This window comes from Carassius carassius, chromosome 9, assembly GCF_963082965.1.
Source record: "Carassius carassius chromosome 9, fCarCar2.1, whole genome shotgun sequence".
In the NCBI taxonomy this organism is placed as follows: Eukaryota; Metazoa; Chordata; class Actinopteri; order Cypriniformes; family Cyprinidae; genus Carassius; species Carassius carassius.
The window spans coordinates 21,379,945-21,392,775 of NC_081763.1; the positions used below are offsets into that span (position 1 = coordinate 21,379,945).

General features: G+C 38.6%; 2 protein-coding genes across 3 annotated transcripts in view; one reads left to right on the top strand and one right to left on the bottom strand.

The window, feature by feature from the left end:
• Positions 1–1,117: 1,117 nt before the first annotated feature.
• Positions 1,118–2,875, top strand: LOC132148754 (monocarboxylate transporter 4-like). The gene is given in 4 exon segments (XM_059557447.1): positions 1,118–1,553; positions 1,845–1,912; positions 1,914–1,986; positions 2,070–2,875. Coding segments are annotated over 4 exon segments (1,170 nt in total). The 5' UTR covers positions 1,118–1,330.
• A 2,005-nt stretch (positions 2,876–4,880) lies between these two features.
• LOC132149276 (casein kinase I) overlaps positions 4,881–12,831 on the bottom strand; it is a 30,608-nt gene continuing 22,657 nt past the window's right edge. Inside the window, exons 7-9 of one of the 2 annotated variants that reach the window (XM_059558389.1) lie at positions 12,466–12,637; positions 11,698–11,810; positions 4,881–6,862 (exon numbers count right to left, since the gene is read on the bottom strand). In XM_059558389.1, the coding sequence (XP_059414372.1) occupies positions 6,812–6,862; positions 11,698–11,810; positions 12,466–12,637 (336 nt within the window). In that variant the 3' untranslated portion in view covers positions 4,881–6,811. Of the gene's footprint in view, positions 6,863–10,397; positions 10,446–11,697; positions 11,811–12,465; positions 12,638–12,831 lie in introns of those variants that run through there. The other variant, XM_059558390.1, reaches the window with a different exon arrangement.

The window sequence follows — 12,831 nt, forward strand, 5'->3', positions numbered from 1 at the left end:
ACTGCTGAACATTTGAAACACGGTAGTTCAAGGGTTACTGTATTACTTGCTTTGTGTTTTTCAGGTTTTTTATCTCATGCTGTGTTACCTGATTCCATGACAACAGTATTACTATTGCCTGTTATTAAGGATAAAACTGGTAAAATAACTGCGATAGAAAACTACAGGCCAATTGCATTGGCAAGTGTGCTTTCTAAAATATTTGAGCAAATTCTCATGGATAGGATTAAAGAATATTTAATAACTACGGATAACCAATTTGGTTTTAAAAGTAAGCTTGGCACTGATCTATGCATATATTCATTAAAATAAATAGTTAGTAAGTATAATACTCATAATTCCACTGTTTTTATGTGTTTTTTAGATGCTTCCAAGGCGTTTGATCGAATAAATCATTCTAAGCTTTTTTTAAAATTACAAGAAAGAGGAGTTCTCCCTTATATTATAAGAATTTTATTCTTTTGGTATATACATCAAACCTTAAAAGTACAATGGGGTAATTCCGTTTCGGAACCGTTCTATATGACAAATGGGGTTCGGCAGGGTGGGCTATTGTCACCCCTTCTTTTTAATCTCTACATGGATGGTCTTTCTGTGGAGCTAAATGACTGTAAGACTGGGTGTCTGATAGGTGATAGTATTTTTAATCATTTGATGTATGCGGATGATGTTGTCATTTTGTCTCCGTATAGTGTAGACCTACAACAATTGCTTCAAATTTGCTCAAATTATGGTAAGCAGCATGACATAAAATTTAATATTAAAAAGAGTGTAATCATGATTGTTAAAACCCAAGAGGACCAAAAGATTAACTTTCCTTCTTTATATCTAGATGATAAAGTTTTAAATGTAGTAACTAAAGTAAAGTACCTAGGCCACATCATTAAAGATGATCTAAACGATGATGATGATGTGCAGCGCCAGTGCTGTAAATTGTATGGGCAAGCCAATATGCTGGCTCGTAAGTTTTCTATGTGTTCAGACGATGTGAAAATAACTCTATTGAGAGCATACTGTACTTCTTTCTATACAGCCCACCTGTGGTGTAAATATTCTAAAGCAAAGATGAGAAAGTTACAGGTAGCATATAATGATGTTTTATAAGTTTATAATTTATAACCTGGCCATTTTATTAACATTAAAGTGTTTTATTACACCTGCCATGGTTAACCTCCAACTCGAATGTTATTTGACTAAATGTGGCTCATTGTATTAAGGTTCTGAAGGCAAAATAATTCACCTGCATATACTACAACTTTTTTATATATATTTTTATATTCCCCTTGAATACATGTGTGTGTCTCATCTCTCCACAGAGCAGTAGAGCATCATGGGTGGAGTGGCACTGGATGATGGAGGTAGTGGAGTGAAGGCCCCTGATGGTGGCTGGGGTTGGGCTGTGCTCTTTGGTTGCTTCATCATCACAGGTTTCTCCTACGCTTTTCCAAAAGCTGTCAGTGTTTTCTTCAAGGAGCTATTTAGAGAGTTTGGGGTGGGCTACAGTGACACAGCCTGGATCTCCTCCATCCTATTGGCTATGCTTTATGGCACTGGTATGTTCATCACCAAGTCCTAAAGGCAGAGTTCACCACCCAAAAAATTTAAATACTGTCATAATTTACTCACCCTCATGTTGTTCCAAATATTTATGACTTTCTGTATTTCATGGGAACAGAACGTCTGAACTGTTTTTGTCCAAGTGACAAATGTCAATAGGGTCTAAAACAGCACTTGAGTAAATAATTACAAAATAACATTCCCTTCAAATTAATGTTTTCTAATTAGTTAAAACCGGATTCAGATAGTTCAGATATATAATATAGACGTATAATTACTCTTGGCAGGGCCTTTATGCAGCATTTTAGTGAATCGATTTGGATGCCGTCCAGTGATGTTGGTGGGTGGTCTCTGCATCGTTGGGAATGGTCTTGGCATCATTTGCCACAAGCATCATCCACATTTACTTGTGTACAGGAGTTATTACAGGTACCTTAGCCATCATTTTCTCTTTTACTGAAGGATTGATGTCTATCCAGGGACATGTATAGATTTCTATCTTCTGATTCCAGGTCTTGGACTGGCCCTGAACTTCCAGCCTTCACTCATTATGTTGAATCGATATTTCAGTGAGAAGCGGCCGCTGGCTAATGGCCTGGCCGCTGCTGGGAGTCCAGTGGCTCTGTGTTGTCTGTCCCCTTTGGGGCAGGTCCTTCAGTATGAATATGGCTGGAGAGGGGGCTTCCTCATCTTAGGAGGGATGCTTCTGAACTGCTGTGCCTGTGGGGCTTTAATGAGGCCTTTGGTCCCACTAAAGAAGTCAGAGACCCCTGGGACTGAAAACACACCAGATGATGGTAACAAGAAAGCAAAGCCCAAGCCCAAGCTGTTGGACTTCAGTGTTTTCAGAGACCCGGGCTTTGTCATTTATACAGTCGCTTCCTCCATTATGGTGCTCGGTTTGTTCGTGCCCCCAGTGTTTGTGGTGAGCTATGCCAAAGAGCTGGGAAACGAGGACACGAAATCTGCCCTCCTTCTTACCATTCTGGGTTTTGTTGACATGTTCGCACGGCCCACGTGTGGCATCATCGCAGGACTCCAATGGGTTCGCCCTCGCTGTGTCTACCTCTTCAGTTTTGCTCTCATATTCAATGGCACCACAGACCTGGTGGGCTCCCTGTCTAAAGACTACGCCTCTCTGGTGGTGTTCTGCATCTTCTTTGGCATCTCTTATGGCATGGTGGGAGCACTGCAGTTCGAGGTTCTCATGGCTGTTGTGGGTACAGAGAAGTTCTCAAGCGCCATTGGTTTAGTTCTCCTGCTTGAAGCTATTGCTGGGCTGGTTGGTGAGGTACAGAGGCAGAGGCACTTCCTTTAGCTTGAATCTTATTAAAGACACTTTTGGCCTTTGCAGTTACTTTTTTGTTATTAAAAATACGAAAGCCCAGCTCAGGTGACAAAAAGCAACATATGCTAATTTTGGTTTGCTTAAAATATATTGCTGGGTCAGAATGGTTATCCCAGAGAAAGGGGAGGCATGCCTAAAGTCTGAAAAGTTTAATGTTGTTACAGCATCTTTAACTACGTGCAAAGTAAACAACACATCACACAAGTAGAGCAGAGATGGCTGTCACAGGAAATGAAGGTGTGAGTATGCTCAATTCTGATCATATTCATAGATATCAGCAAAGTCATCAGATCTCTCAGGAGTTTCCACTTCTCACTCAAAATGCACCTTTTGTTCGAATGCTTTGTAACAGTTTGTGTCCCTGTTTACAGATCCTCATACACCATGTAAAATGCTTTGTTTTGTGTGTTGTGAGCAGTGTGGTCCACTGGCTTTACTAGACTTCTGAAAATGCCACGATTTCCTGCATTAAGTACTGTAATACTCTTCAGTATCATTAGAACATTCCCCATAGACAGCTACTGTAATCCTGCTGGATTGACACCTGACACCTACTGCCCAATATATTCCTCATTGTCAATAGACAATGTCAAAAACTGAGGTTTTTTTAGTAGTAGAGCATAGCTGTATTAGTAGTACTAATTGTACAGTGAATTTCTTTTTTTGTTTAGACACTGGTGTGCATTTCTCAAAGACTTGAAAAAGACTCAAAGAGTAAAGTAGAGAGCAGGTATCTCTGTATTTATGACTTCATATGAAGAGTCATTCAGCAATATTTGCATTGATCTATTTTTTTTTCCTACTCAATGTTTAACAAACCTAGTTTAATTGCAACAAATTATTATTTATTTACTGAAATGCACCAAATGCAAAACCATATTAAAGGCCAAATGAGAAGTGCTTAAACGCAATTGATATTGTGGTGAACCTGCAGGAGTTTTATTAGGAAACAGTGATGGCAGATAAGCATGCACTGTGTCCCAATGCTTCAATGTGATAGGAATTAAGTTTGACAGCACTGCCCGGGAGCATTAGTTTTAATTTTATACCAGAATCAGGAGGAGACAGCTCTAATACTGGTCAAGATACTTGCCATGTCAAAGATTTGTACATTAATACATATGTTAGAAGTGCACCTATGAGAAAGTTAGACTCTGTGACCCCAGAATTAGTCACACTGCCCTTCGATTGTGCCTGGGGTCTGAATCAGGCTGGGAAATATTTGCATTACTTTGTTTTCAGATTAACTGTATCATTTGATAATGGCTTCAACTCCGTCTGTTGAGAAATTAAAACTGATTCTGCTCAATAAAATGTTTAACACACAACAGCTGTCTTTCACAAACTTGAAATGTTTTTTTTAATTACTAAAAGGTGTTCAAATAGTGACATCTATCATTTCTGAAGTGAACTGCAGCTGCACTCGTTCACCCAGAAATGGAAATATGGTCATTTACTTGCTCTTATATCTTGTTTTAATGGAGGGGTAGAAATCTCTTGATTTCAATTCAATTCAAATCAATATATATTTAAATATGCGTATCTTCCGAAGACTTCACCCACCCGGTTCTCATGGATTACTTTTACAAAATAGTCTTATGACGACCATTTTGAAGCGCCAAATTTTAAGTGGAACGGTTTCATATTGATTTGCGTTTCAGGTAGAGAAGCGATATACTTCATTTTTGCCTCGAATGAAAATAACGAGGATGTGAGGGCTAGAAGTACAGTGTGTTCAACGGACTGCTCAGCCGACGAAACGTCTTCAAGAAAAGAAAAAACAAAAATCCAGAGGACAAACTTCATAAAATAGATCTGAAGTTGTGCTTTCTAAAAAATTACATGATTTAGGACCTTTATACAGCCTCATTCATTCAATAGAACAAAAGTCTTATGAGTTTGTTTTGTATTACTATCTTTTCAAGAAACATCTTTTATGTGGAGAAAGGAAAATGGGTGGGGAAAAACACAACTAACAAGTACTTATTAATTTATTTACACGTTTTAAAATACACAAATACAGTGGCAATACAAATGAGGGAAAAAAAATCTTCCAGGGAAAGAAGATTTCCATAATTCCACCTGATACAGCACAGTGTGATGCAGAAGGACTGGCCAAGCAGTCGTGTGTAGAATGAACCAGAAAATGAAATAGAGAAATCCATAATAGCTCGATCCCCCACAAAGTGTACTTGTGCCTACATTTAAACAACACCAGTACTGGAGCGGCTGTTTCTGTGAGACCACCAGTGGAGAGAAAGAATTACTAACTTATCAAATCTAGAACGGAACAAAGTCCCTTGCACCTCTCTAAGCACTAGCCTTTTCCCCATTCTCACAATACACACACACACACACACACACACACAGAGAGAGACAGTGGCTATGAAAAATGGTACTTTGCCATCACTAGAAACATCCTATATACATGACAACAGAATTGAAGAGTTTCACCACTACCCCGCGACTACAGAAAAAGCCTACTCTACTATGCTGAATGATACGGACAGGCAGCTCGCCTTCCACGTCCTGTGACTTATAGCACCAGTAAGTCAAGGAACCACACTTCTGAAACAAGGGAAAAGTAGTACTAAAAGCACTGGTAATACTCAGTAAATAAAGTTGAAGATAAACTAAAACTTGCATCTCAATTGTTAAAAGTATCAGTCAAAAGAAAAAGAAATCAGGCATGGCTTAAATGATGGCTGGTGTATTCTCAATGAGACGAGCTGAGCTCAGGACATCCATTTCCAAATCCAAACTCAAAAGAAAATGTGCCTAACTTGTCTCAACATAGGCCCCAAGTTTTTTTGGGTTTATACCCTCAGGTCAGAAAAACGAAGCCCTTTTCTCATTATTAGACTTCTTAAACTGCTATAAATGTCTATCAGTGACATTGTCCAACAGTCTTGACTCAACCATGTGTGCCTGCATTACTGTAAAAGCACTAAGCTTTGTTAACGGGGTAAAAAGAAACAAAAAGCAACACTAATAACATCAACAACTCTACAATACAGGCAAGAAATAAAAGAAAAGCATAAGGGAATGCAATAAAATCAATGAGCAAAAAAACACGAGTTGATAAAGAGGGCCAGGTTGATGGGTGCGACGAAACTAAAAATTTTCTAAAAAGGTGTGAATGTGGTATTGTGGGTTTGACAACTCAGACTTTTGCTGTATGTTTCTCCGCCCAGCCTTCCACATAATAAACTACAAAATGATATTAAAAGGACAGAGCCTTCATCCTGTCACGTGAACAAACAGGCTTTCAAACATTCAATTTAATTCTGCACATTTCGTTAAGCTTAATGCTGTTAAACTATCAAAAAGAAAATTACTGCAGCCAGTGTGAAATCAATTTAATCTCTGTTGAACAAAAAGAAAAGATTATGGTAGGCAGAATGTCAATGGCTATCAGTACAGCGGCATTCCAAGCTGTGTAAAAGTAATTTTTTTGCAACAGTAGAGGGAGATTCACACAATCAGAGGCGTTGTACATGGCTTTAGCCCCCGGACAGCCCTCTCTTTCTAGAGTGTGTCAGAGGGCTAAAATCAGTGACCCCCCACCCACCCACCCGTCCCTCCCAACTCGCCAGCGATTGTCTGGCAAAAAGTGATGTTAACAAGCACAACTGATGTGCCCAGGTGTCTTGGAGTAGTGTAGGTAAGAAAATGTTTGTGTTTTTTGGTGTGTGTGAGAAAAAAAAAGAAAAGAAAACCAAAATATGTCCATCTCTCAAATTTGCGTAACTCAGGTGTTTAGATGATTTGAGAGGAAGTTGAAAATGAAGTCTCTTGTTTCAATTTGATTTGCTGAGGTTGATTTCACATGGTTAGAGGCTGCTGGAGAAGTCCTAGTGCAGAGCAGGGCCATGGTTGGTCTGCTCTTGAGGCATGTGGAGGGTCTCATCGAGGTACGGCAGACTGCAGGCCACTTGGGGTGACGCGAGAAAGAGCCTGGAGTGGGGAGGAGAAACAGACACATCAGTTTCTGAATGCCACATGATATAAATGCAAACTGTTGCTGAGAGAACCTCAGTTGTTTCTCGCGTTTTTGTCCAATGCAATTCACACTGCACTGATGGAGACACAGACCAACGGTGACAGCTGACCAGTATGTCTCTTATGAGACACTCGTAGACCTGGCAAAAACGCCAGGAGGAACACATGATCAGACAAATCCCAATGAATGTGTCTGTTGCTGTTTGTCAATGTCTGTAAGTGCAGTGTGAGTGTGCCTTAACAGTGCAATTTTAGTTTGGCTACGTTCAAGCAGTCAGTATTTTGGAGTGACAACTGTAGGTGTGACTCTTCAAAAATATGGGAGCAGATTAGATGATGTCTATGAACGTCACCAAATTACTTCACTAACTCTTGCATAATGACTGTAACCACAGCAACAAATAATGATAATAAACAAACACTTATTGAAATTGAATCATATTGAATCACTGTTGAAAGGATTGGGGTGGGGACGATTTTTTAAATTGTTTATAAAAGTTGTCTCAAGGCTGCAATTATACAAAAAAAAACAGTAAAAACAGTAATACTGTTAAATATTTTGTGAATATTATGCTCGTTTCACTATATGAATATTTATGATTGCTCATATTTAAGATTTGTTACAGTAAATGAACATCGCTTTCTTTTTGAATGAACTGTGATTAATGAATCATATTCAACACTCCAAACGGGACTGACAAACATATTATTCTGCTGTGTGAACATAGCCGTTGTTCCCCCTATTCCCATGAGTCATCTCAGTTTGACTGCGTCATGGGAATGTGTAGGATACCGCTGACAAGAAAAACGATGTCTCTAAGACACCTCTTTTACATCTGGTATAAAGATCGGCAGTCTCGGGTGTAAATGTGTACAGGTGTAAATAAGGAAAGATCCAATCCATTTTGTGATCCGATCACACAAACCATTACCAGGTGGTCGAAAATATGTGACCACATCACATATTTAAACACTAATCCATCGTTATTGCAAACTCAAACAACCGCCTATTCACCGGTCTAAAAACGTAGCTGGTTATGTACAATTTCCGAGTGAAACAAAAGTGCATTTATATATACACGTGCACAAGTTTTCTGGATCAACCAAGACAGATCTTAATACCAGGTGTAAACAGTCAATTCAGTTCTTGGAATCACCATATTCAAATTTATGATGTCATGCCATAAGTGTCATCATGAATTTTAGCTTTGTGTCCTTAAGATAAGAGGTAGTTATCAGCCTAGGTCAAATTCTCCAAAATATACGGTTCTTACTAATAATGCACCAAAATGATTTTTTTTTTTTTTTACCAAAACACTGATATTGAAATTAGAGTTTCAATTTAGCCCAAAACTGAAAATAACGTTTATTTAATAATCAATTGATCAATCAAGTTTAATAATTAATACTATTGAGTTCTTAAAACGGAGTTACATGTAAACATTTAAATAGCACATTGGGCAATTTTTATATCATGTTATATATATTTTTTTTCTAGCTAACTAATGAGCTATGAAAATGTAATGGCTGGTTAAGGAGGTTAATGTGAGATTGGGACATTTTTTACATTACATTAATAAAAGCCGTTCTACTGATGTCTTTTAACAGTTGAAACACTGATTGAGCAATTAAAATCAAACATCATTCAGTGGCCTGCCACAGCAGAGGGCAAATAGAAGGGGAGTTGGGAACAAGGTTTATAAAACCAAACACAAAGGGGAGAAAAACAATGGATGGCGACAGCTAATTGTCTTTTGCACCTTCAGATGAGGTGATTAATTACTAGGTGGGGGTAAATTTTTCATGATCCTCCGTCAAAGGCAGGGCAGTGCAGGGGGCCCACGAGGACTCTAGGGCCAATCATGTGACGACTGCCTCGAAAGGGTGGGGGTGAATCCATCTGACATTACAGAGGGAACAAAAGAGCTCCAGAGGTGAGCTGTTCAGCCCAACTGAGACTACCAGTAAACAATTCATTCAGGGCAGAAACAATAATAAAGAAGTTAACACTGGTTTTCTGTAAACTGAGGTCATAAGCAGCAGTTTTACACAAACAACTGAAAGCAAAAAGGCTTGTAAGTGTAAAGCTGCACTGATTAAGTGGGCACAGGAGCACAGTCTGGGTGGTCACACTGCATGCCAGAGGAAACCAAAACCAAGCACTGGGGGTTAAAAAGAGTAAAACAGTAAGAGTCATCCACACCCAGGCAACTAGAGGTCATGGATACATCACAGTAGAGTGTAGAAACACACTCACAAGCAGAGGGCGCTGCACAGCACACAATCAAGAAATGCTCTGATGCAAGGCATTTGTGCTTCCTTTCTGCTTCAGCAACTGATTTTGAATTGGCTCTCCAACACTAGATTAAACTTGTCAACTATTAGGTTCTCTAAATACATCTATGAGTACATGGTGATCCTGAGTAGGCTGCTATATGACGTTTGTGACAGATGGTAAAAAAATAAAAGCCACATCATGTGGTGTTATGAATGACTTTCTCTGCAAAGAATAAAAATACCATTGGAGTCGGGTGGGAGGTCATAAACTGCAAACCAGGATGAAGTGGAATAAAGTATGCAAGTATCCCAGACTATGAATACTGGTGGTTTTGGTGAACTGTACTCGGTAGCCTTCGTTCCATAACTATTTTCCCATTGATTTTCTCCACAGACATTAAAAAAAAAAAACTATTCAATTAAGAGCCACGAAAAAAAAAAAAAAAAACTTCACGTATTCTTATCAAAACCTTTCCGATATATGTCTTCTGGTTGAGCATGCATGCGTACCAAACAAATGCAGTGCTGTTTGACCACTGCACGTACGGCACTTCTGTGTGTTCCGAACATAATTTGAAATTGAAATCTGTTAAGAGTGAATGAACTACAATCTCAAGAAATAAAAAACGACAATATAGCACTACTAAGTCATTAAAAACATTTTTTTAAGTTGAACGCAAAATATTTAGAAGGCATTCTGATAGATTCTGAATGGAAGTCAATAAGGATCATGCCTCACTTGTACTGAAGAAACTACTTTGGTACAGAAACAAGCTTGTAACATCAGACACAGACTGCCTTGTGTGCTAATTTTCAACAATGTTTGCACGTCATTCTTTTGGTATTCACAAAAGAATCTCAAAGCTGATGGCAGATTTCTGTTTCCTCTATGGAGAAAATTAATGGGTTTTTTTTGTTGTTGTTTTTTTTTTTTTTACATCTGGAGCCCAACTGTGGTGCTTTGTTTGAATAACACCATATTGCTTTTCAATTAAACACTTCAAGAGCCTTTCCTAAACATCTGACAGCTTCATCTGAATTTCATTTGGGAATGAAGTGGTGAGGTCTTCATTCGGTGTACATGATGTGCTGTACAGCAGTTATGTGGGACTGGGGACACCTATTACTTAAGAGGAAAGTGGAGGTAGTCAAAGTAAAAAAAAAAAAAAAAAGACACCCAACTGTCACTCACCCAATGCTGTCTCTCATACCAGAACATGGCGAGCATCTACTTGCTGTGGTGATCATATGGAATGCTATTCTGAAGTGGGTGGGTGGGTGAGTGGAGGGGGAAACACATTCAATTGTGATAAAAAAAAATAAAAATACAACAATGTTCTAAACACCTCAAAAAATGCAGATCTGAACAGAATCATTAACAGCAAATCTTCAAATCACCAGACTCTCTAGAAAGAATTATGACTCTGGGCAGCATTTCAAGAATGTGTGACACGTTCTGAAAAGAACTCTACACAAATAAGATCCAAAATATGTTATAGTGTTTACACAATACAGAGTCCAACAATAAGGATGGACCAATGCTAGCGTTTCAACTATCCTTGCATTTATAAATGATGTTGAGTTCTGTGATGTTTGAACAATGTCGTTTGCAAATTCAACTAATGTAAATATCAGCAATGCAATGTGATTTAGTTGGCTGACAGCGATATAGAGAGAGTGATTAGTGCTAGTCTTAAAAGAGCTATTTAAATAGGTCTAAAAAACATTGTTTTGTGCTGCATTTATAGCAAAAATACTTAGTTTTATGCTTTTTGTCAGTAAAAATGTTACACGTATAACTGAAAAAAAAAACTCAGAAATAATTAAGCATTTATTTAAAAAATACATATATAATAAGTATAATAATAATAATAATGATTAAGAGAAAAAAGAAAATCCTTATTCTTGAGCCCGAAAAAACTATGATAATAAAATCGAGTACAAATGGAATGAAGAAACCTTTCTTACTTTTTTATTCTTCAAATCCTACTAAGTCATTTACCAAAGTAAAATGACCTGAGCTGCATTTCCCAAAAGCGTCTCTACAATGCTTTTGAGAAACGCAGCCCAGGTTATTTACTTTTATTGTACGTCTTCTACATCTACTCACATACAGCACATTTCACTGCTGAACACCAATTTAAAGATAAACTATGCAGCATGTTTAGGCCAAAAACACTTCTCAGAGCAGAGTGCTTTTATAATGGCATGCTAACAGCCCTGTAAACCATGACAGCGGCTCCATATCATGCCAGGCCACAGCAGACATAAGCTCCATCTGAGCACTCTTTCATGGCTGTCACTCTCGATCATCTTTTCCTTTGTCTCTCTGCTGGAAAGCAATTGTGGAGGAGTTTGTTTATAAAGGTTTTCTAACCAAAGTAATCCATTTTGTGGACTGGAAATAAAAAAGGGTAATTTAGAAGCAGTGGAGCTGGGGCTGAGACAGTCAATGCTGCCAAACACACAGGCACCAGAGGGCAAAAATATATTTCATCTTATAAATTTAGTACCTGGGATGTGGACATGCGTGAGGTGTCCTGTCGGCCAGTTAGATCAGAGGAGGAAATGTTGACAGGGGCTCCGCGGTGCAATCTCATACTGACCTTCCTCTCTCGCTCCATTCCTGGCAAAAAGAAAGAAAGAAAGGAAGGAAGACACGTGTCATCTAAAGCATGGAAAATGGAAAAACCGGACACTGACACCACAAATTGGGCCATGTCCACCTAAACAAAAATCCTTCTGTTTTCCAACGTCTGAACCACCAAGTAATTACACCGAACTGCAAACACTACATTTAACTTTGAGCTCTAGAGAGACAAAGAAACTTAAGTTTTAAAGAAACTTAAGTTTACTATGACTCCGGTAGAGGTGACATATGATGGGTTTATGAGTCTTTGTGCTCAACTCCTTGAGGCCATACTCTTCTACTCTTCTTTTTTTGTAGAAATGTGTGCGAGAACCTCCACACTTAAAGCAAATGCTAGTAAATTTAAGTCATGTCTAGCAAACATCCTGCTGAGCGTAGTAGCTTGCAACCATTTAACCACTTCCTGTCAGCTAAGACGTCAACAGATGGCAAAAAAAAAAAAAAGCTGATGAACACAAATCAGTCTTGATCCGAAGCACTGAAAAGAAAACCCTTGTGTATCTTGCAAATATAAATAATCCTTATGTAAAAAAAAAAAAAAAAAGATCTTTAGATGTTTGCATCATAAACGTGTTGTCTGAATTTACTTGAGTTAAAAACGAGCACTAACAGGCAACAGTGGACGTCTTACCTGTGTGTGAGGTTGGCGTGAGGGGTGCGGGAGGTGCTACTTCTTGTGTTCCTCTGGGTCTACCTGAGCTGGAAGGCATCATGCCACGGGCCGCGGGATTCCGTCCATGTCGCAATCTTTCCTCTCGATCCCTCCGCTCTCTCTCCGGATCTTCTGCTGCTCTGTTTGCACCCTGAAAAGAACAACACATTATAATTGAAGAATTAAAAGATAAGTTAATTTCCAGAATAAAGAATTTCACCCCCCCATTTCATCCCAGATTTTCATGTCTTTCTTTCATCAGTCGAAAAGAAATTAAGGTTTTTGAGAAAAATCCTGGAATGTTTTTTCTCAAAAATCTTAATTTCTTTTCGACCGAAGAAAGAA